General features: G+C 40.1%; 1 protein-coding gene across 2 annotated transcripts in view; it reads right to left on the minus strand.

Moving 5' to 3' along the window:
- parvb (parvin, beta) overlaps nucleotides 1-25,046 on the minus strand; it is a 73,425-nt gene that overhangs the window by 21,418 nt on the left and 26,961 nt on the right. For both annotated transcript variants that reach the window (XM_041216317.1, XM_041216318.1), the window contains exons 2-7: nucleotides 15,074-15,163; nucleotides 14,697-14,767; nucleotides 13,453-13,555; nucleotides 10,738-10,878; nucleotides 7,502-7,617; nucleotides 119-177 (exon numbers count right to left, since the gene is read on the minus strand). In XM_041216317.1, the coding sequence (XP_041072251.1) occupies nucleotides 119-177; nucleotides 7,502-7,617; nucleotides 10,738-10,878; nucleotides 13,453-13,555; nucleotides 14,697-14,767; nucleotides 15,074-15,163 (580 nt within the window). The remainder of the gene's footprint in view (nucleotides 1-118; nucleotides 178-7,501; nucleotides 7,618-10,737; nucleotides 10,879-13,452; nucleotides 13,556-14,696; nucleotides 14,768-15,073; nucleotides 15,164-25,046) is intronic.

A 25,046-nucleotide genomic window follows, 5' to 3' on the forward strand; every position in this document is an offset into this window, starting at 1 on the left:
TGAGCCTAATTTTTAAACAAATTCAACTTCTGGAGGTAATAGTGCAGCTTGATTTTTTTTTCCCCTAACTAGTCTGTGCTGGATTTAGATTTGGGACAAATGGTAAAGTTCAACTTACTCTGTTGTACTGGTGAACTCTTCTGTAACATGTGATGTCTGAAGTATGCCCTCCCGCTTCTGGAGCACAGTAAAAAAAATTACAAAGTCAACTAATCAGAAGCAAAATCAACTTAACCTTTTTACAAAGATATCATCTGTCTGCAGTTTGTAATAAAATTAACAATGCAATTATACAATTGCAGTACCAAGAAGTGGAGAAGGTAAATCTTCCTTCTGTAAATTAAAATATTCCAGTGTTGTACCTATCTCTATTTACCACTATAACAAGGTCTTAAAGCTATGTTATCCAGAAAATTCACCAGTCTATGTTGAGTTAGGTTATCACAGCCAGGGAATTCAGGTGAGGAATTAGGGCTCTTACAATTGGCCTTAGCATTCTGGGCTGGAAGTGGAAAAAAATAGCCAGAGTGCCCAATTCCACTATTCAGCAAGACCTGCTGGGAGTACTGGGCAAAGGAAAAGTTGAGCTCAAATGTGGTGTCTTCAGTGTCAAATTGCTTCATAAAGCTTATTGTCTTGCCTCATTGAAGAATGACACTGGTCTGAAGTACCTGAGGGCACCCAAGGATGTACACCAACAGGGGTCAACAATTTGAGATGAAGAAATAGCAGAAAGAGAAGGGGTTGAGAGATGATCATTATTAACCTCTGCCGTAGATCCTGCGCCTTTATTTTATTGCACTACATACGTTTTTGAGATTGAATGACCAGGGACTACAGTGGGAAACATTACTGAAGTCTAAAATGATAAAAACATAGATTTAGATTTTGTCATCTTGAATAAATCTTCCTCGCTCAAGCTCATAAGGTGTGCTTATAAAGTCCTTGCAAAACTTTTGAACTTTAATAACTGTGGATGTACACAATAGAAGCAAATTGTAAACAGCAGATGAAAGCACAGCTCAAATGTTTTAACATAATAGGCCATAACTCCCTTGGAGTGGCAATCAGCGTCGGACTGCCACTCCGTGCCCAATTACTGACTCTAAATTTCTTCTGTGCCTGTCTTGCCCAACATTTCAATTCAGGGGAAGCAGTGCTGTAGTGGTATTGTCACTGATTAGTATTCCAGAGACTGAAGGTAATGCTCTGGGGAACCTGGGTTCGAATCCCATCACAGCAGACTGTGAAATTTGAATTCAATGGCTGATGATGGCCGTGAAACCATTGCTGGTTGTCTTAAAAACCCTTCTGGGTTTACCTGGTCTGGCCTACATGTAACTCCAGGCCCACAGCCATGTGGTTGACTCTTAAATGCCCTCTGAACAAGGGCAATTAGGGATGGGCAATAAAGGCTGGCCTAGACAGCGACGCTCACATCCCATGAACGAATAAAACAAAAGGTCAGGAGAGATCGAGGCAGTGCAGCTGTCCTCGAGGCACAGCTTCGCAATCCAGCAGAGTCAGATCGAAGAAGGACTCGCAGCCTTTTTTATGGACCTCGGGGGGTGGGGGGGGTCCAGTCCAGTCTTGGTCTTCACAATAGCTACCCAAAAATTAGAAGAGGTTTTAATTCTAACTTTTTCTGGGTGTAACACAGCCGGAACCATCCGATTTAAATCGCATTTTCTGATCGTTCCCAGCACAGGGCAATTGCCGCGCAAACTCTTGCCTGTGAAGTTCCGAAAGAGATTACACTGCACATCTTTAGGGTATCCCTCAATCCAATGCTGGGGAGCCCAGAAGTTCCAGCCCAAATTTCCAGACTTCAACATAACAGCCCCATCTGATACATTGTTCAATCGAATTTTGTAAAACTTTATCGTTTCTTCTACTGTCACCATTTTCAGTTTTAGCATCATTAACATTTAAAAACTGGGAATTATGCTATATGGCATTTCTAGTTTGCTATCTTATAAGCAACCAAAGTTATTTATTTAAAGCTGCACCCTGCACCTAGATTAATGGTTAAAAAAAATTAAATCTTCCTACAACCAGATTTGGGGTTAATAGATGTCTCGTTTTATTTCCTTCCCTTTTTCCAAAGTCAATACTTAGAAATTTCTTCTGAATTTCCAAGAACAGAGGTAGTTTTTGCTCCAGACCTCATCTGCAATATAGCAGTTAGTCAGCATGATGTTAGTCTCATCAGTCTATTTGATGTGGCCTGTACCAAACCTGGTCTGCACGATTTTATTTCTGAAGAGTAACATTCATGTTTTTCCCCATGTAGTGGTGGTGGGTGGGGGAAGGAGAGGGAGAGAGATACTTATCAACTCACAAAACACTAATTTTTCAAAAACCAGCTACATAAAATTTCTAACTGACGTTTGTTTCTTACATTATACACCCATTTCCTCCTCTTCTAATTACAACAGAATTTAACAAAGGAAGTATAATAATAAAACACAGCCTACGAACACACCTTTGTGACAGAGGACAGCAGAGTCCAAATATCTGGTAAAAACTGGATTTGAATTTGGGCCTGAAGAGATTAAATCACTATCAGTATTGATTTATTTTTCAAGCATATTGTATTGTTATTAAGGGCCAGGAAGAAGCAGATTCCATCTCCCACAGTGACTGCTGCTTGCTGGCAGGACCCCCATCACCTGCCAGCAGGTTTCCTAACACCTGGCCAGAAGACCACAACCGACAATCAATAGGATTGTCACCTTCAGCTTGATCCCCTACCTACAAAACAAAGTATCTCTGGGTGATTTGCAGATCGGAACAAGTACTATAAAGACTGCAGCCAGAACTTTAATTTTTTTCCCCCTTATTCGTTCATGGGATGTGGGCGTCGCTGGCTAGGACACCATTTATTGCCCATCCCTAACTGCCCTCGTTCAGAGGGCATTTAAGAGTCAACCACATTGCTGTGGGTCTGGAATCACATGTAGGCCAGACCAGGTAAGGACAGCAGATTTTCTTCCCTATAGGACATTAGTGAACCAGATGGTTTTTTATAACAATCAGCAATGGTTTCATGGTGATCATCAGACTTTTAATTCCAGATTGGGTTCTAACCCAAGCCCCCAGAGCATTAACCCAGACCTCTGGAATACTAAAACAAAAATAAAAATACCTGGAAAAACTCAGCAGGTCTGGCAGCATCTGCAGAGAGGAACACAGTTAACGTTTCGAGTCTGTATGACTCTTCAACAGAACTAAGTAAAAATAGAAGGGAGGTGAAATATAAGCTGGTTTAAAGGGGGGGGGGCGGTTGTGGGACAGGTAGAGCTGGATAAAGGGCCAATGATAGGTGGAGATAACCAAAAGATGTCATAGACAAAAGGTAAAGAGGTGTTGAAGGTGGTGATATTATCTAAGGAATGTGCTAATTAAGGTTAGAAAGCAGGACAAGCAAGGTACAAATAGCCCTGGGGGGGGGGGGGGGGGGTTGTGTGTGTGGGTGTGTGTGTGTGTGTGTGTGTGTGTGCGAAGGAATCGAGATAGGCTAAAAGGTAGAGATAAAACAATGGACGGAAATACATTTAAAAATAATGGAAATAGGTGGGAAAAGAAAAATCATCTTTTAATTGAGAACTGTTGGCGTGACATTAATCGTCTCAATTTCTCTGCTCCTCTCACCCACTCTAACCTGTCTCTCCCTGAACTTGCTGCACTCCGTTCTCTCAGGTTGAACCCTGACATTGTCGTCAAACCTGCTGACAAGGGTGGTGCTATTGTTGTCTGGCGCACTGACCTCTACCTCGCAGAGGCTGAGCGTCAACTCGCAGACACTTCCTCCTATCTCCCCCTGGACCATGACCCCACCACTGAACATCAAGCCATTATTTCCAGGACTGTTATTGACCTCATCTCCTCTGGAGATCTTCGTTCCACAGCTTCCAACCTCATAGTCTCCCAACCTCGGATGGCCCGCTTCTACCTCCTACCCAAAATCCACAATCAGGACTGTCCCGACAGACCGATCGTGTCAGCTTGTTCCTGCCCCACGGAACTCATTTCTTGCTATCTTGACTCCCTTCTCTCTCCCCTTGTCCAGTCCCTTCCCACCTACATCCGTGATTCCTCACCCTACACCATATTAACAATTTCCAGTTCCCTGGCCCCAACCGCCTCCTCTTCACCATGGATGGTCTGATGGCTCTCTGCTTCTTCCTCGAACAGAGGCCCGAACAATCCCTATCCACCACTACTCTCCTCCGTCTGGCTGAACTTGTTCTCACACTGAACAATTTCTCCTTTAACTCCTCTCACTTCCTCCAAATAAAAGATGTGGCTATGGGTACCCGCATGGCATGGTTGTGCCTGTCTCTTTATGGAGTATGTGGAACATTCCTTGTTCCAGTCCTACTCAGGACCCCTCCCACAATTCTTTCTCTGGTACATTGATGATTACTTCGGTGCCGCTTCATACTCTCGCGGGACCAGGAAATATTTATTAATTTTGCTTCCAATTTCAACCCCTCCATCTTTTTCACATGGTCCATCTCCATCACTTCCCTTCCCTTCCATGACCTTTCTGTCTCAATTTCTGGTGATAGACTGTCCACCAAGCCTACCGACTCCCACAGCTACCTCAACTACAGCTCCTCACACCCTGCTTCCTGTAAGGACTCCATCCCATTCTCTCAGGTCCTTCGCCTCTGTCGCATCTGTTCTGAAGATGCCACTTTCAAAAACAGTTCCTCTGACATGTCTTCCTTCTTCCTTAACCAAGGTTTTCCACCCACGGTGGTTGACAGGGCCCCCAACCGTGTCCGGCCCATCTCCCGCGCATCCGCCCTCACACCTTCCTCTCCTCCCAGAAACATGATTGGGTCCCCCTTGTCCTCACTTACCACCTCACCAGCCTCTGTCTTCAAAGGATCATTCTCCGCCATTTCCGCCAACTCCAGCATAATGCTACTACCAAACACATCTTCCCTTCACCCACCCCGGCGGCATTCTGCAGGGATTATTCCCTCTGGGACACCCTGGCCCAGTCCTCCATCATCCCCTACACCTCAACCCCCTCCCATGGTACCTTCCCATGCAACCGCAGAAGGTGCAACACTTGCCCCCTTTACTTCCCCTCTCCTCACCATCCAAGGGTCCAAACACTCCTTTCAAGTGAAGCAGCATTTCACTTGCACTTCCCTCAATTTAGTCTACTGCATTCGTTGCTACCGATGCGGTTTCCTTTACATTGGAGAGACCAAATGCAGACTGGGTGATAGTTTTGCAGAACACCTTCGGTCTGTCCACAAGCATGACCCAGACCTCCCTGTCGCTTGCCATTTCAAGACTCCACCCTGCTCTCTTGCCCACATATCCATCTTTGGCTTGCTGCATTGTTCCAGTGAAGCTCAACGCAAACTGGAGGAACAGCACCTCATCTTCCGACTAGGTACTTTACAGCCTTCCGGACTGAATACTGAGTTGAACAATTTTAGATCATGAACTCTCTCCTCCATCCCCAGCCCCTTTCCGATCCCCCCCCACCTTTTTTCCCAATAATTTATATAGAATTTTCTTTTCCTATTTCCATTATTTTTAAATGTATTCCCATCCATTGGTATATCTCAACCTTTTAGCCTATTTCGATTCCTTCCCCCCACCCCACCCCCATTAGGACTATCTGTACCTTGCTTGTCCTGCTTTCTACCCTTAATTAGCACATTCCTTAGATAATATCACCTATATTCTATTTTTACTTAGGTCTGTTGAAGAGTCATATGGATTCAAAGCGTTAATTGTGTTCCTCTCTGCAGATGCTGCCAGACCTGCTGAGTTTTTTGCTTTTAGCTCTGGAATACTAGTCCATTGACAAAACTACTATGCCATTACCTTGCCTGGGTAACTGGGAAAATACCTAAAGGAAACTATCCCTTAAAAGAGATTAAACACATTTTTAAAATAAAACAAGACTCAGATTACAAAGAGAAGAAAGGCCAACCAATGACAAAGAATAATTACAAAAAGAAAAATAGCTATGAATTAGTGGAGATGGATGAATGGGCATACAATCCTACTCGCAAGCTTCCCCTCGACATAGTGCAAGGCAGGGACTGGAGAAAAGAAGATACATGTCAGAAAATTTACAAACAGAGTAAATTGATCAGATTGCTTTCTTCAAACAGATTATGGGCAGTTTTAAGGTTGTCCTTTTCCTCAGACTCTGTTGACCAAAGACATACACAGCTTTATGGTTAGACACAATGCACATCATTCCTTAAGCTTTTCTAGGAAGAGAGATGCATGATTGGAAGCAAACTGAAGGAGCATATTTCAGAAGCAAAATACTGCAGATGCTGGAAAGCTGAAATTAAAATAGAAAATGCTAGAAATACTCAGGTCTGGCAGCATTTGTGGAGCAAGGAAAAGAGTTAACATTTCAGATCAATGACCTTTCACCAGAACTGGGAAAAGTTAGAAATGTAACACTTGCCAAACAATCAGCACCTCTCTCACTGTATAAATTGTTGTTTTCCCTTTGTTTGGTATTCTTGAAAGTATCCTGATGAGTGCAAGATGTAAAGCTTCGACATGTCTCTTTATTCAGCAATAATAGGTTTAAAGCAAGGTAAATGGAGAAACGGTGGGAAGTAGTAAAAAAAGATTTGTGATGGGGTGGAAAACAGGAGAGATTAAATGACAAAAGATTGGTGGTAGAGAACCAAAGGGAGAGATAATAGGTCAAGTATAAAAACAAAAAATGTGTCTAGAGGAGGTGTGAACGGCAGACTGATGAACAGCTACTGTCCCGAGAGCAAAAACAAGGGGAAATGAGACTATAAACTGCAAAAGAAAAAAGGAAATAATGGGGGCAGAGATTACAGTCCGAAATTGTTGAACTCCATTTTTAGCCGAGTAGCTGTGAAGAGCCTAATCGAAAGATGACGTCCTGCTCCTCAAGCTTACACTGAACTTCTTTAGAACATGGCACAAGCCCAAGGACAGAAGTCAGCATGAGAGCAACCTGGAAAATTAAAAAATTATCAGGGTCATGCTTGCAGACTAAACAGAGGTGTTTGCAAAGCAGTTCAGAGTGAAAGCAGGAAACTTACTGGTATAGTCATCAAATATGCTGGAAAAAGAGGTGAGAGAGGGGGCATGAGTAGGACTGAAACAAGGAATGTTCCATATTACTCTCAATTTAGATACCTACTCAATAATGGCTAACCACATTCCCTCTGTTACACCATATAACAATGCTTCTAAGGGATACTTGCAATCTCAGGTTTATTTCCTATTACCAGCATGTGGACTGCTGTAGAAATTTAAATTCTTTCAATCTCAACTGAAGAAATTATAATGACTCCTGGAAAATTCCCTAGTTTTGAGAGGCATTTCTTACAGACATCTTTCTCCATTTTCCACAACAAACTGTTCGATATCACAGAATGCAAAGTTAAATTAAGCAGCCACATGAATGACTTCAAGAATCTATACTTACTAAATTATCTCTAAAGAATGATGCTTCACTTACCCGTACAACCACCACCTGCACGGAGACATGTTCTGGCAATCTGATGGGTGCTCGGAAATGCATGGCTAAAGCCACAAGAAGGTGAAGAATAGCGACCATGTTTTTTGTGTGGATCGCTGAAAAGTAAATAAATTTATCAAAACACCACCCAGCTAACAGTTTTCAAGGGTTCTATATCACAACTTCTGTGCAATCATTTACATTTTTCTTACGTTACATCGAGTACACAGCACAGAAACAGGCCATTTGGCCCAACTGGTCTATGCTGGTGTTTATGCTCCAGGTGAGCCTTCTCCCGCCCTATCAGCAATCCAACCATTCCTCTCCCTTGTGGGCTTATCTAGCTTCCCATTAAATGCATCCATGCTATTTGCCTCACCAATACCTTGCATATGCCACATTCTTACAATGTTTAGGTAAAGGAGTTTCGCTTGAATTTCCTATTAAGTTTATTAGTGACTATCTTATATCTATGGCCCCTTGTTCTAGACACATGCAAGTGGAAACATTTTTGCAAACACCCTTTACCCTAGTGATGGATGTTTTGTGGGGTAGATGTAAAATCTCCATCAGGTCACACCTAAGCCTTCTCTTTTCCAGAAAAAGAGAGCCAGCCTGTACAGCCTTTCCCCTTAAGTATATCCTCTCTATTTTGTGAGTTCTTTTGCACCATCTCCAATGGTAATATATCCCTTTTTATAAAAGACGACCAAAACTGTACACAGTAGTCCAAGTGTGGTCTAACCAAGGTTTGATATATGTTTAATATAACTTCTCTGTTTTTCAGCTCTAGCCCTCTAGAAATGAACCCCAGTGCTTGAATTACCTTTTTATGGCCTTAATTGCCCATGTTGCTTTTAGTGATTTGTGTATCTGTCGCCTTAGGTCCCTTTACCACTCTATTCAGACTATTGTCTAAGCAGTTATGTGGTCTCCTTATTCTTCCTACCAAATTGCACCAGCTCACACTTGTTTATATTGAAATTGAAATTCATTTATGCCCATTCTGCTAGTTTATAATGGTCTTTCATTTTTGTCACATTCTTCCTTTGAATGACTACACCTTCCAATTTGGTCTCATCTGTAAATTTTGAAATTGTACCTCTGATTCCTGCATCCAAAAGATTAAGGTAATTTGTTAACAACAGTGGTTACCCTTAACCCCTACTCTCTGGTTTTAGCCAGCTTGCTATCCACTCTGCTATATGTCCTTTAACTCCATACGCTCTGACCTTACTCTTGAGCCCTATGTAGTACCTTCTCAAAGACATTTTGAAAATTAACATCAATTAATCTTCTGCATTATCCTTGTCTACTTTTTTTGTCACCTCTTCAAAGGATTTAATAGGCTTATCAAGCATGGCCTTCCCTTTTGACATATCTGCTGACTACTCTTTACTTTTATTTGCCAAGGCAGAAATGCGAAAACTTCTCTAAAACTTACAGGAATCTCAGCAAACAGAAACACACTCCAGTCAATTTAACAGCAGCATTAGCAGCTGTCATGAGAAAATCTATAGCCCAAAGCATCCTAATTAAAAGCATAAAGAATTACATATTCATGCATACAAATTCGTTAAGATGAATGTGGAAATGCTTCAACATAATTTTCCCACATGATCATAAAATATATTAAAATGACTTCATTGGAAAGCAAGTAAACAATCCTTATCTCCAGAAAAAGAAAAAAAAATCTATTTTAGTAAAATAGTAATGTCTGCATTGTAATGATTCTTTAAAGTACATCTTTATTTATAAAAGTAAACTATATGAAAGGAAAATAACAACTTAGTCCTGTGGTTAAAGGATATTTACTTTGTATACTTCACCAGCTAGGAGACCAGCTGCTCTTCAGAATATGATGCAACAGGAGAGGCTCTCCCATTAGGTGATATCCCAAGGAATAATTTTCTCATTTCATTGTATACAGTGAGAACTTGTGTCATTTTATACTTAGGTTACATTCACTTCTCAATCAGCTCATGGACAAACTGTCCCCTGACGGCATAAGAAATAAAGATGGCAACTACCTTTATTTATGACATCAGAGTCCATTGGCCAACAGGAAACAAATCTCTTAACTATGCTTGTTGACGCAACTGCCAGAAGAGTATAGTCTCCGCAGCGAATTAGCGTGCAGTAGCGAAAGTAAGCACAAATCAATGAGCTTTTTAAATTCAGATAGAGTGCAAGAAGACAGAAAGACAACATTTTTATCAAGGCAGGAGGAATTTTGGTTATGCAGGCTTTCAACGGAAAGGGAAGTACAAATGCAAATATTCACTGCTGGCAGCTTTAAGCTGTGAGCAGTAAACTGCTTGCAACAAATGAACGAAAGGGCACCTGTAATGGGGGCACTGCTGAATGTCATACCAGTGCATTACATCAAAAATTGGCAGGATATGTTTTCAATTCTTAAGACTTTCAGGAAGCTATGCGGAGCAGAGACCAAACACTTTCCCACAAAGGAGCAGAACAAACACATGGAAATATCTCCATATCCAGTCACTCATGTGCTGTTGGTGAGATAAGGAACAAAACTAACAAAGGCAACCTACCCCTGATAAGGAATGGAACATGCTGCTTTAAGGAAGAGCATGAACCACAATGGGTATAAATAAGCATAAGCTAGAATTACTGTAATACTGCAAACCTTTGGCAGGTCAACACATTCCTTATCATACTTACTCCAAGCATTGTAATCACTATACCCTGTCAAGTTAATTGCATTATTTTATCAAGAAGATTGTAAAAAGATTTTCTCAGGAATCCCATTAAAAATAAATCTAAAAGCTCCTTTAATTTAAAACTCCAGTAAAACTGACTGGAAGGAAGTACTATGAGGGTAATGGCCAAACAGTTTTCACAAGGCATTGCTGGCCTGCTTTTCACCTGCTCCTCATGCTTACTTCAATATATCAGAAAGCAAAGTTAATGGATTCTCCATGGATTGTTAGAAAGAGCAATACTTCACAAGCATATCAAGTGATAAGCACAATTTTTCTTTCACTAAAACCCAATTTAAACTAAAATGTGAGATGAAATATTCATTCATTAATTTTATTGCAAGGAAATCAGCATTTTAATGTTACCTTTATCCACCTTTCATGTAATGTGAAAGTGAAATTTAAACATTTGTAACTGAAAATGTTTCATTAGTCTGGTACCATCTCAGTTAACCAGTGCCACAAGTTTTGTATAAACAAAAAGGACAGATTTAGAGCACTTATACTCACAATCAACACTCCATTTAATAGCCCATCCTTGAGGTCGAAGCAGGTCATTCACAGATTCCAACACAGTTTGAAGTTTCTGCTTCTGCCCTATTTCTGACTGTGTCACTTCAGCAACATTAAGCTTTCGATTTGCAAGTTTCTCTACGTGAACAGAAAGAAACAAAAGTGACCAAGTTGAAGCTTTAGAAAACTCCTGCAAAAGAAAAATTAAGATTTAACAGAATAAAACATGCTGACTTCAAGTTTTTAAACTGATACAGTAACACTTTTTACTGGCCAAAGCTAGGTTTATAAGTGCCTCATACAGAAGTCTGTTTAACAATGGGACAAATGATGTAAAGCAGAAAATGATTAAGAGTCCACTGTGATCTTACACAAAAAATTTCAGGATTAGTGACAGGTTCTTCAGATAAGTCTGCTTACTAGCTTTGCTCAAAGTTGTTAGTGATAATCTGAGATCACTATTACTATTAAGTTATAATTGTTCTCCAAATGTGGGTTATGTTAGCTAGGTTGCATTTATTAAATAATTCTAGTTAAATTAAGGTGATTATTGGTGGCCTTATTCTTGAACCACTGCAATCCTTGTGATGATGCTGTTCTCAAGATGATGCTAAAAAATTCTAGTATATTGACCGAACAATGATAAAAAAATGGAGGTAAGGAAGCTGGAGGTGGGTCTCATGGACAAGCGAGTTGAGAGACGAGATAAGGGAAGATGGGAAAGAAAGAGTATGATGAAAGTTCAGCACAAAAAGGGGGTTTAAAGTGTGGAGGAGCTTTAATTAAGTAAGAAAGGAAATGGAGGGAAGCAGCAAAGGCAGCTGAAAAGGGTCTTCAATCTTATTAGGAAAGAAGTCCATCTGCTCCTCAAATTTGTTGGAAAAAGTGAGAGCATTTTAAAGGGAGGGATAAAAGGCGAGAGGTTATCTTTGCTTTCCAAGATGATCCTGGAACAGTAGCTGATTTTAGCAGAAGACAACAAGGCCCAATAGCACTCTATGCAATCCAATCAGATTTAATGACACACGCTTGAACCAGTTGTGTCCCAGATACACTCAAGTCTGCTCACCTTAAAATGTGAACAAAAGAAGATGTGGGGGTCATATCAACAAGTGCAACTGTTTAAGGTTTTGCTGGTGTTAAGGACAAACGTAGAGGTGAGGGTGCAGTTGAACATCACCACAACTGCAGTTATTGTAGGACATAGAAGGCCAAAGGGTTAGCAATTGAGAGTTTGAAAGCGTGGTTATAAATGACAGGGGACAGCATTTTCCCTTGGGTAAATGAGATTGGAAGCGAATAGGCAGATGTGGGGAGAACGATGTGGCTGTATATGCCCATGCCGGTAATCAAGACCGAGGCATTAGAGAGGCCATGAAAGATAGTAAGATCACAGTGCTGGCCACATGCATGAGTAAGAGAGTTTATATATGAAAGATAAAGTTTAAGCAGATCAGGAAAAAAAACATTTCAGAGGAGAGGAAATGAGGGTAATATCTTTATCATTAAGAGTTGGCAGGGTCTAGAACATGTCAACTGGAGCGAGGTGATGGAAGCGGATTTCTTAAATAAATTTAAAATGGAATTGAATAGGTTTGATAATGAAGAATGTATAGGGTTGTGGACAAAAAAAGCAGGGGTTTGCAACTACCACATGATGGGCTGAGCAGTCTCCTATACTGCAAGTCTCTATGATTCTATAAAATTGGGCTTGTTTTCTGCAACAAAGATTATGGCCTAAACTTTTCCCGCATTGGGTGGGGGCGGTCGCGGAGCCGACCACCGCCCGCAATCTGCTCCACACAGCCGTTTTACGCGGGCGGGCCAATTAAGGCCCACCCAGTGTAACACTACCTGTGCAGGCAGGGAGAGGAGGGGCCAGTGTTCTTCCGCGCATTCGCGTGAAAGAGCGCTTCAATCTCCAAGGGACGGAGTTGCCTCAGGGAGATTGAAGCAATTTGTAAAAACAATTTTACAGAAGTTAAAAATTTAATGAGACATGTCTCCTCCTGTCTCATAAGATGGGACATGTTTTTATTTTTCATATAAAATTTTTATTTAAGTCGTAAAAGCTTTAGGAAACCTCATCCCGCTCGTGGCTGAGATTTCCTAAAAAACGTGGAGGCTGCTTTGGCTTTTCACCTGCCCGCCAACCTTAAGGTTGGATGGGCAACGCAAACAATGACACTAATTAATTCGTTAATGGTTTTAATAGACCTATCAGTTATCGGCAGGCACGCAGCTGACTCCGGGCCCGCCGAACACATTGCAAGACAACGCGATGACGTTGGGACGCACCACCCAACGTCATCGCACATCATTTTACTCTGTTCGCCGACTGAAAACTCCTGGCCTATGAAATTATGTAATTGATTATTTTTGTCATGGTCACAATAAACTGATTTGACCCAGGCAAATTATGTACTGTGGTGAAAGGACGTAGGGGACACAGGTTTAAAAAGGGGGGTAAGAAGTTAAGCCAAGCCGAATATTCTCATCAAAGAATAATAGCATTGTGGAATAATTTACCACGAAGGAGTCAGGACAGATGGATTGAATAGATAATAACATGTATTTCTAGAAAGAGAAACAATTAATCAATGCGGTAAGATGAAGTTGACTGATGAAAAAAACACCAGGCTTGTTTGGCCTAACAGTCTTTCCGGATCACTAAAGAAATCTTATGTTTTAATGAAAAAGCTGTATTCTTACCCAGCAACTTCTGCAGAACCTGTCCATCATACAAATCTTCTTCAAGAGTCTTCACTATTATTCTTTCTTCTACAAGTACATCATTAATCCAGTCAATTAGAACCTAAAAATTGTAATTATTGTTCCATAAATGAACAAACTAATACATTCAGATGCTGTCTAAGCCTAGAGTGACAACAAAGGGCTTTTCTTAAACAGGTCTCAATCTGCTGGCAGATCTGCTGTGCCTTTTCTAGCACCTCTACATTACCCATCTTTGAAGGGGTTAAAAATAGTCATAGTATTCCAGATGAGGCACAAAGTTGTAAAAGGCCATTATAATGCTTTTTGTTTTATATAGGATTGCCCTAAAAATCTTAATATTCCGTTGGCCTTTGCTATATCCTCAAAGCACTAATCACGAACTGTTAAACACATGCACTATCATTTGTAGATCACTTTCCAACATAAAAACTTTAGTTCAGAACCTAGCATGGTATGCACATGGTTTTCCACCATTGCATCAGGGTCTGAATATCATCATTTCTTCTCATCCAGGGTTCAAACACCAGCACAATTGTGTGTGTCATCTGCAAATGTGCTACATCTTCATCCAAATTATTAATGAAGATGGTGAAAAAGAATAATCCCAATACTGATTCTACCAGGAACCACTTCCCACGCAGATCTAGTAGCATTAATAATAAGCATGTGCCTACAAGAATACAACCCATTTCTTATTCACCCCTGGGTCTGTCCTCGAATCCTACAGGTCCATATTTATAACTTGGTGCACTGTGTGTCACATTGTCAAAAGTTTTTTGAAAATCCAAGCATACTATGTTGACCAGGCTACCTTTGTGCAGAATCCTTGTAACCTCAAAAAGTTCAATCAAGTTGATGAGACATGACCTTTTCCTGATTTTTAAAAATTATTTATTCAATACAGGAACACCTTTTTAAAAAAATTAAACTAATCCTAGCATTATTGTTAATCCTGAAAACCTGATGACACTGACAGTTGAAATTGATGCAGGCCATTATTAATAGGGTATAATTGGCCACTGCAACGACAGGACAGGTAAATGGTAAGATAAAAAGGAATAATTATACTATGCCACAAATTGCCAGGGAATTCACAATGCAGTATATATTTTGTAATATATAGGATCTGTACAGGTGACATCAGGCAAGATCAAATTGTGCTTGATCGTAAGTTACCAGAGAATTCAGCATATAATACACATTTTATTCAAGCGCTTCACCTTTACAAGCTCTTTGAACTTAGCCTCTTCCTTGGAATATGGCTCAATCATTGTTCGTTCTTCATTCTCCTCTATAATTGAATCCAACAAAGAGTAAGTGAGCAGTTGAAAGAGGCAATACTATTTTTTTAAGAAATTGGATTTTTTTTTGTATGTCAACACCAGAGAGAAAAGGCTCACAATGAGCTCCAAGCAAAGGAAACCAACACATTTGAGAACAAGTTATCACTATCACAGGGCTTAAAGATATAAACATCTGAAAATGTCACACGAGCACCATGTAGAAAATGAAATTTTTTTTATCCTATTAGACATTCAAGAAAACAATAGAAATATAAAGTGAAGATTAGAAATAATGCATTAGCATTCTTAAATACCTAGCATGGTGTCCTCAGGATGAATGTCTGTGGGTGTTGGAGACAATGGAGCATTGATGGCATTTTTACCTTCTTCTTGTAAGTCACTCACTAGCAAGGAAGAAAGCAGAATGGTAAGTCCAGAGGAAAAATAAGTGTCCCATTGGTCCTGGCAGAAAATTTAAATCAGGCAATGTGATAGTTCAAAAAAAGCAGGTACTAATGGCTGGTGATAAGCTTTCATTTTTTTTTAAATGGATACAACAAATCAAGAGCTATGCAAGTGAACTCTTAAGCTCTCACTACCATCTTGCATTTTCTTTAGCCCACTTGTAATGTTGATCATAACTGTATGACTTTATCCTGTAACACCCATGATGCATTTTCAAGGGCAAGCCCCATGTTCATGCATAAATAAGCCCAACTATACAATAAGGCATCTTCACAAACAGCGTGAAATACATTATTACACTTCTGAGTGTGCACTATGCCATCTTGGCTGGTTTAAAGACCCCTAACACCGATTTAAGATTTTCCCCTCAACCTTTTAAATTGCTGCTAAAGTGGGTAAAAAGCCCACAAAGATATTTAAGCATCCATCACAGGAGGGAGGCAAGCTTACAGAGGCCCCATTTTTCAATGCTATGAACCCTGCAGTGCAGTTTGCCGGCATCCACATGGCAGGGGTTCTATGGTAAGGTCATCAAGAACTGAAGCTTACACAAGTTTCAAATTTGTGATTTGTGCAAACTTGGTTTGAGCTGGAAATGTAAATGAGAGTTTGGTCTTATCATATTGTTACAAAATAAATACTAAGCTAGTTATAGCATTCTGCAAAATAAAGCCTATTGGTGTTTGAAAAACATTTATATTATATCAACCCTCAATCTGTATTCAAGGTTTTAATTTTTTTATTGCAGATGGAAACTATTAGGACAACAGATCAGAATGTAGTCATTAGTCAAATGGTAGCACAACAAACATTATTTTCACCATTTGAATCAAAGTTCATAGGCTAACCATCATCCTTTGCAAACTACTGCAGCAACATTCTGTACTCTTGCATAGAATTAATTGCATAGGACGGAGAAAAATTTTAAACCTTGAAACGAACAGCAGTTTCCCAGATTAAAAATAGAATAGGATTTTCTAGAACTGGTTAGATAAAACATTGGAAAGCTTATAGTGTAATAGTATCTTCAAAACAGAATCTCATTTTACTAACAGTGATTAAATGCAAAACCTTAGCTGCTGATCATGAAAGAATTTGCAGTCCATTGACCTCATACTCCCAATTAATGCAAAATATGTAGAGGCTTTGTGGGTGAGAAGCCAACCTTATAAATAGATACACTAGCCCACTAAATTAATGGGTGCAATAATATTCCTGAATTATCACATGACACATTATACTGGAGGACGTGTGTCAATTGTTGGTTTCCAACCACCTGTCACTTGAGAAAACTGATCGACTGTGGCACCAAACCACAACTAGTTTGTTAGGCTTTTGACATTTACTGGAATAAACAAATTCATGTTCTGATAAATCTCTCTGAAGTGAGGCTTCTGTAATAACCCAGTTCATCATCTGATTCATGAATGGTTACAAAAACTCAATACCAGCTATTGGGAGCCAAATGCATTACACCATTTTCATTTTAATCATCTTGGATGTAACTAAAATTGACTTAAAGCTTTCTTTGACAGATAGAGAATTGTTAATTTATCAGGATTTTTAAATAAGGAAGTGACTTTGTAACCATGATTGCATCTAATGACATGAACACATTCTCCAACACAGCTGTTCTTGCCTGTACTTTAAATGGCATAAACTCACAGTGTATTTACCTAGCATTAATGACAAAATTGTTCTCCACTCATCACTTCACATGCAGACTCAGAATAACAACAAATCAACTAAAAACAATCATTCCTACCTTTCTTCCTGCTCTTTTTTGTCCCACACAAGAGACCTGCCATCTTTTTTATTAACAGTTATATATCCGAGCTAAGTAGTGTGCCAGCCCAGCTGCGGAGGAAAATCTGCAGCTGGGCCAAGCATGAGCTGCTTAACCAGGCATCACATGTGTCATTTCTATCATTGTGACAGGACTGAAAGCAGCAAGCTGGCAGCAAGAGACACACGCAGTGATCATTGCCATTTTACGCAACAAGGATGCAATCAGCATTCACAGTCCAAAACTGCTAATCTACCTGAATTTGCTTAAGTAACTGCCATGAATATTGAAGCAGAATATTTCCAGGTACAAGGTGCACTGCGCATGAGCTAAATAAATTCTGAATGGTAAAATGATTACAGATAGAATACTGTCTGATAATTTCAAACTATAAACCATGACTAATGCTAGTTGTCTACACAGTATGGACAGTTATCGAAATAAATGCTCATGATACAGTACTGATACATGATACAGTATTTGCAGAAATTTTCTTGTATATTTGATGCCACTTAATGTAGATATCACGCCCAATTTAAAGAGATTTTAGAATTAGTCCCTAGAGTCATGGAAGCTAACCTGCATAGTGCCAAAATGGGACAAAGAAATAATATGCATTAAAGTGGTTTCATAGTTCTGAAATACATGATATTTGTCAGACAGGATATTCAGCATACATATATGCACACTTTTCTGAACTCTGCAGCTCTGCTGTTCCATTAATGTAATCAGACTATTAAATTCCATGAAAATAATCTGTAACAGTTTAGATCATGAGGTATTAGTAATATGAATGTATTCAGCTTTACATTAGTGCTTTTGATATTTAAGAAGTAAAACAGATTCACAGGGGTGGGATAGAGAGAAGGTATATTGAAGTCCAATAGCCAATGTTGCTCATTGCAAAACATTCCCTTCAGAGATTTTCAGGCAGCTTTGTTACACTATTCATTATATGTGACAGCAGTATAGAGGAGTCCTAACAGAACTACATGTGGATAAGTGCGACATAATTACAGACCTTGTTAACCAAAATGCTACTGAAATTCTTAACAGTTAAACTAAACATAGTTTTAATCTCTTTATAAAGCCACTGCTTTTTAGTAAAAGTTACAGCTACAGTGCTACTACAAGAAACTCTCTTTTTAGGTAGACTATGCTTGGATTCCAAAAATGGAGGTTCTGCTAAAGTTAGGGGAAGATCAAGTCAAAGAAAATAATTTTAGTGGGCCACTGTCTTCAAAAGAAATAATTTATCAAAGTCCTTATTTTGAAGGGAAAAAGGATGAACCACCCAGAGATAAAAATAAGTGAGAGGAAGGCAAGCAGGTTTTATAACCTGTGTGTGTATATTGGGGGCAGGAGTTAAGATCACAAGAGTCACAACTGCAGAATCTGAATTTTTTTTCTGAGATAAGCACACCCAGAAAAACTGGGATTAGGCACCCAAATTGCCATTGTGGTTGTGAATGGGTATATCAGAAAATGGTAAGGCTCGGAGAAATCCTATGGAAATATTTAAGAGCAGAAAGGGCATAGACAAAATAATAACCTACATTAACACAATTAGTGATTCTACCAAAGACACAAATGTAGCTGAGGGAGATGTGGAATATTTATGATCCTACAAGAGTGATGACTTCATAGAACAGGCTACCAAGAGAGGCAATGCGTATTATTTGTAACAGCAAATTCAAGAGAGTTCATTAAGTATTGATATTTCCTGGACACTACAGAGAGATAGTCAGTTGGCTTGCCTTTTCATTTCCAAATTTTTCCATGATTCTAATTCTGTTTGGGGAAACAGGAGATTCATTTTCATTAGGATGATGTTGCACAAATGCTGGGATGATGTTTTTTCATGCAACTTCTGTGCTCACACTGCATATCTGTAAACTAAATAATTTTTCAAATATTTTATGAAAATAATGATCCAGCAGGATCCGGATATCAAGACATTTTAGGCTCCTTAATCCCACACCCTATAGCCCATCAGCACAGCACTTACATAGTTTACAGACGTGCAGAAACTATCATATCATAGGTCTGTATCAAATTCCAGGTGCAGAAATCAAGACCTACCACAGTGAAAAACTGAACAGAATTTCCAACCTTAGCTGTATGCCCAATGAAAATCATTTTGAGGTCCCTCAATCAGGAATCAAAAAAAAAGGGGATGGGCCAACCCAAGACAGTTCATACACGCCTAAGGTGGTCAACACAATAGTGGCATTGTTAACGGCAAAAGCCAAGGTTGTTTTCTCACATTCCTCACAAATGAAATTTGCATCAACTAGGGAGAATGCTTAAAAGAACTCAAGGTGAATGTTTATGAATACTTGAGTGCATCTCTACTGCTGCGAATATTATCCAAAAATAGAGCAAATATAGTTATTAACATATTTATAGAAAGTAGGAAAAGCAGAAAATCTTTTTTTTAAGTTTTTATCTGCACCACATGTTAAACCTTGTAAGGAAGTGTGTGTTGAAGTGAACAATTTTTCTTTAACAGTAAAATGACACTGAAATTGGAGTTTGAGTTGGTGCAACTCCAAAAAACAAGCTGACCGTCAGCACTATATTTTGTAATACTGAACCATTTACCATTCTCAATTACAGGGTACAGAATACAGCTCTCCATGAAGTCTGCACCAATAATATCTCACCAATGGTGCAAGGATCAAGAGCAGAAAATGAACTGGTATCATGGGAAGACAGTAAGGGAATAAAAATGATTGGCAGCCAGTCAAACATTATATTTAGTTTTACAGGAATTCAGATCAAAAGCACAGTTGGGAACATCTTCACGCTAGCTTCAGAGCTGCACTGCAGGTCATGATGACAGCAAAACAATGTTTCTTCCTTTTTATTTTCGTTCTCACTGATGCTTTCAGCGTTGAAAGGAGATGACGAATGACTGAGCACTATACGAGCAGCATTTTTAAACTGACATGCATCCCACAATAGCACAGTGGAAGACTGCCTAGGTTTGTGGGACAGCCGGATTTGAAATTAAGGAGCACAAAGAGAAAATAACCCCACAGACAATGGGGAAAAAAATTACCGTCCTTGATAAAAAGCAAAGCATGTTAGGTTGAAGATAGTCTCAATTTTACTTTGCCCTCGGTAGCAAAACAGAAAATATAATTATAAAAATACTGGACCATTGTCAAAAGCAAACAAACCATATTTTGCTGATTAATATCATAAATGCGATTTCAATATCATGAATACACTCAACTATTTTCAACAGAACAGAGATTGCCGGGGGGCTGGGCCAGGGGGGCAGGAGATTACCCGCAATCTGATGGCCTACTGGTACACTATATGGTTCACCTGAAAGTAACAGCAATGCTGAAACTCCTGCAGATGCGAGATTCTTCCTCCATAAAAAACACAACCATGACGCAACAAAGAATACTGCATTGTGAATAACACATGATGCTAACTGCCCCATCAACCAAGATGGGGTAGGACGTGCAGTTTAAAAAGACAGGCACCATTACATTTAACCACAGAGTCAAGCACTCAAATAATCTGTGTATGCTGTATACATTTGTTTTAAATGTCACAAGACCGTAATGTGCAGTGAAAGAGACTTATATAATCAAGATTTGCAGGACCTACCTAACATGCACCTTCTGTGGTGTTAAGGGGGAGGCAGTGGTGTGGTGGTAACGTCACTGGACTAGCAATCAAGAGGCCCAGGCTAATGCTCTGCGGACAAGGATTCAAACCCCATCATTGGAGCTGTTGGAATTTGAGTTCAATTAATAAATCTGGAATTAAAGTCTCAGTAATGGTGACCATGAAACCATTGCCAATTGTCATAAAAACCCATCTGCTCACGAATGTCTTTTAAGGAAGGAAATCTGTGGTTCTTATTTAGTCTGGCCTATATGTGACTCCAGGCCCACAGAAATAAGGTCAACTTTTAAATGCCTTCTGAAATGGCCTAGCAAGCCACTCAGTTGTATCAAATCGTTACAAAAAAGTCAATAAGGAATGAAATCAAAAGAACCACCCGGTATCACCCTAGGCACTAGAAACGACAATGGCACACCTAGTCCTATAATCCCTGCAAAGTTCTCCTTATTAACGTCTGGCAGCTTGTGCCAAAATTGGGACAACTGTCCCACAGACTAGTCAAGCAACAGCCTGATGTAGTCATATTCACGGAATCACACCGTACAATGTCTCAGACACCATCGCCACCCCGGGTATGATCTGTCCCCACTGGAAGGACAGACCCAGTAGAGGTGGCAGCACAGTGGCATACAGTCAGGAGTTGCCCTGGCAATCCTCAACATTGACTCCAGACCCCATGAAGTCCCAAGGCATCAGGTCAAACATAGGAAACGTTCTGGTGATTACCACCTATCCCCCATCTCCTCTCCTCAGCTGATCAATCAGTACTCCTCCATGTTGAACACCTATTGGAAGAAGCACCGAGAGTGGCAAGGGCAAAGAATGTACTCTTGGTGGGGAACTTCAATGTCCAACACCAAGAGTGGCTCGGTAGCACCACTACTGACTGGGCAGGCTGAGTCCTAAAGGACACAGCTGCTAGACTGGGTCTGTGGCAGGTTGTGAGGGAATCAACAAGAGAAAAACCTACTTGGCCTCATCCTAACCAATCTAATTGTCACAGATGCATCTGTCCATTATAGTATTGGTAGGTGTGACCACCACACAGTCCTTGTGGAGACGAAGTCCTGTCTTCACATTGAGGATACCCTCCATTTTGTTGTGTGGCACTACCACCGTGCTAAATGGGATAGATTTCGAACAGACCTAGTAACTCAAATGAGCAGCCATAGCATCAGTAGAATTGTATTCAATCACAATCTGCAACCTCATGGCCTGACATATCTCCCACTCTACCATTACCATCAAGCCAGGGGGATCAACCCTGGTTCAAAGAAGCGTGCAGGAGGGCATGTCAGAAGCAGCATCAGGCATACCCAAAAAAATGAGATGCAGCTACAACACAAGACTACTTGCATGCCAAACAGCATAAGTAGCATGCAACAGACAGAGATGAGCGATCCCACAACCAAAGGGTCAGGTCTAAGCTCTGCAGTCCTACCACATCCATTCGTGAATGGTGGTGGACAATTAAATTAAATAACTAACTGGGGGAGGCAGCTCCACAAATATCCCCATCCTCAATGATGGGGGAGCCCAGCACCTCAATGCAAAAGACAAGGCTGATGCATTTGCAATCATCTTCAGCCAAAATTGCTGAGTGGATGATCTATTTTGGCCTCCTCCAGAATCCTCAGCATCATAAGTGCCAGTCTTCAGTCAATTTGATTCACTCCTCTTGATATCAAGAAACGACTGAAGACACCGGATACAGCAAAAGCTACGGGACCTGTCAACATTCTGGCAATACTGCCGAAGACTTGTGCTTTAGTGCTAGCCGTGCCCCTAGCCAAGCCTAACCAGTACACCTACAACACTGGCATCTACCCAACAAAGTGGGAAATTGCCAAGATGAGCCCTGTACACAAAAAGGGCAAATCCAACTCGGCCAATTACCGCCCCATCAATCTACACCCAAACATCAACAAAGTAATGGAAGGCATCATCACCAGAGCTATCAAGTGGCATTGGCTCAGCAATAGCCTGCTCACTAACACAGAGTTTGGATTCCGCCAGGGCCACTTAGCTCCTGACCTCATTACAGCTTTGGTCCAAACATGGAGAAAAGAGTTCGACTCCAGAGAGGAGGTGAGAATGACTGCCCTTGACATGAAGGTAGCATTTGACCGAGTGTAGCATCGAGGAGCCCTAGCAAAAGTGGGGTCAATGAGAATCAGGGGGGATAACTCTCCACTGGTTGGAGTGATACCTAGCACAAAGGAAGATGATTATAGTGTTGGAGATTTTTTACAAGTATGTTAGTTTTTAGCTTGGCATTGCCCCCCTTTAATTTGTCACAGTACTTAGGCTAAAAAATGGCATTGCTTGCAGAAATCTTGCACCAGCTCTATTCAAATAGCCTAGTAATTGAGAAGTCTGCTTGAGGGAAGGGCTAAGTCACTTAATTCAAATACGCAATTAGTTCAGTTTTGTGTCTGAATAGAAGCTTGAATAGGCAGAAATTCTACCTGGCTCAGATTAAGCTTTCTATTCGAATCTTTTGAGTTTTGAAATAGAGTCTTCAAAGGGAGGTTATTAGATAGGAACTGCCGAAAAGGACAAGATAAACCAGAAAGCCCTTCTACCTAGTTAAGGATCAATAAAATAATTATTTTCCAAAACAAGTAGCTATAGTCATAACATTCATAGCTTAAGCTAAAATTCCCTACTATAAACAAACTGATGGCAAAGCTTAATTACTAAAAATATGCTTTATTTAGTCTTTAATAAATTTGTTTAGCACCAGTCTAATCTGTCTTGCTCTGCTACTTTCAAAGATGGGAAAATTCCTGGTAGCACACGATAGGACAAGTGGTTGAAGTAATCTTAAAAAATGGTTCCTAGTTCAAAATTTTACCGAAGTACATGAGAACTGAAAATTCTTAAAATATGAAAAATCATTGGGAGCAAAGTCTACAAGAACAGTCTGAAATAAAAATGATAACTACAGTAAAAAAGACAGTGAATTTAGTGTTCTATGATTGCTATCATTATTCCTGCCCAATATTGTCACAATAAGTAAATGCCACAACTTGACCCATTCAATATTACTTCCTTAGGTACAATCATGTGGTTTTTAAGTTGGCAAATATGTTATAGGTCTAATAAATACAAGCATAAGGACTCAATATTACAATTAAGCTATTATTTGAAGGAATGCTCTGAAGATGCTTGACCAAGATCTTCAATTATGCTACTGGTATTCAGACTAATTTCACTCAGCATCAAGATAATCCCTACAGTGGCTCCTGAAGAAGCTTGGTTAGCGGTTAAAAATGCACCGACAGTCCGCAAAACAACGGGCAAATTACTGGCCCAAAGTAGAATTTGCAGCCAAGCAAGTGGCAAACAGATGGTTATAGGCATTGATTGATGGCAGCAGTTAACAAACCAACTGTAGGAATAGAATTTACAACAAACATATCTAACGACTACAAACTCAAAGGTTCGATAACTTCTGTTACTCAGGAAGGATAAAAATTTTACAATTTATGCTTGCATATAGCAAAAACCGTTGTCCTCTTCAAAACTTGTGCAATACTTCAAAAACATATATATTAAAAATGTGGCTATGCATGCTTCTTGTTTGTCTCACACATTTCCTGTGTCACAATTTTATCTCACTTAATGTGACAATTTTCTCAAGTCTAGGTAGAGATAATGCTCATTTATGTCTAGAAGCTTAAATTAGTTAGGCTGCACTGCAGGCTTCCCAACACAGGTGCTCATATTAGCACTGTCTCCAGGCTGATCTGCAGCCCTCCTCTCAAAATGCCAACCTCACCTATCTTGCATCTTTCTTCACAGCCTTTCTTCCAAATCCAGTCCCACTCCTCCTTCCACTCAGGCCCAACCGAGACCTTCTGTTGGCAGCCTTGGTACTCTTCTTTCCTGACTTCCCTGACCTTTCTTCAATCTTGCTGTTCAGCCTGCCCTATTACTCTCCTTGGCTGCTGCACAGTTTTATTAGTGGCCTTGCCAGTCCCACTCTGCTCTTCCTAATAACCATGAACATCAACACTCAAGACCTGCAGGTGTCCTCCACCACCATTTCATTACTTTGTGGCCTTGTCACTGAACTTCAACTTTTCACTGCCAGTACCTAGCACTAAACTGGGATCCATCACTTGTGCGTGTCCATATTTAAAAATGTACATATTCTAATGAATGAGAGCTATGAGACGAAAGAGAGGAAAATAACAGAAAATTAAAGAGGTGAGAGAACACAAGATACACTAACAATGTATTTTGTAATCTTGTTGGATTAATCAAAAATATTGAACTTCGGATGCAAACAAAGCCTCCAATTATCAACAGTGTACACCATCTACAAGTTGTGCTGCAGCAACTCACCAAGTCTCCTTACAGAACAGCTTCCAAACCTGTGA

The sequence above is a fragment of the Carcharodon carcharias genome, chromosome 21 (genome assembly GCF_017639515.1).
Source record: "Carcharodon carcharias isolate sCarCar2 chromosome 21, sCarCar2.pri, whole genome shotgun sequence".
Taxonomy (NCBI): Eukaryota; Metazoa; Chordata; class Chondrichthyes; order Lamniformes; family Lamnidae; genus Carcharodon; species Carcharodon carcharias.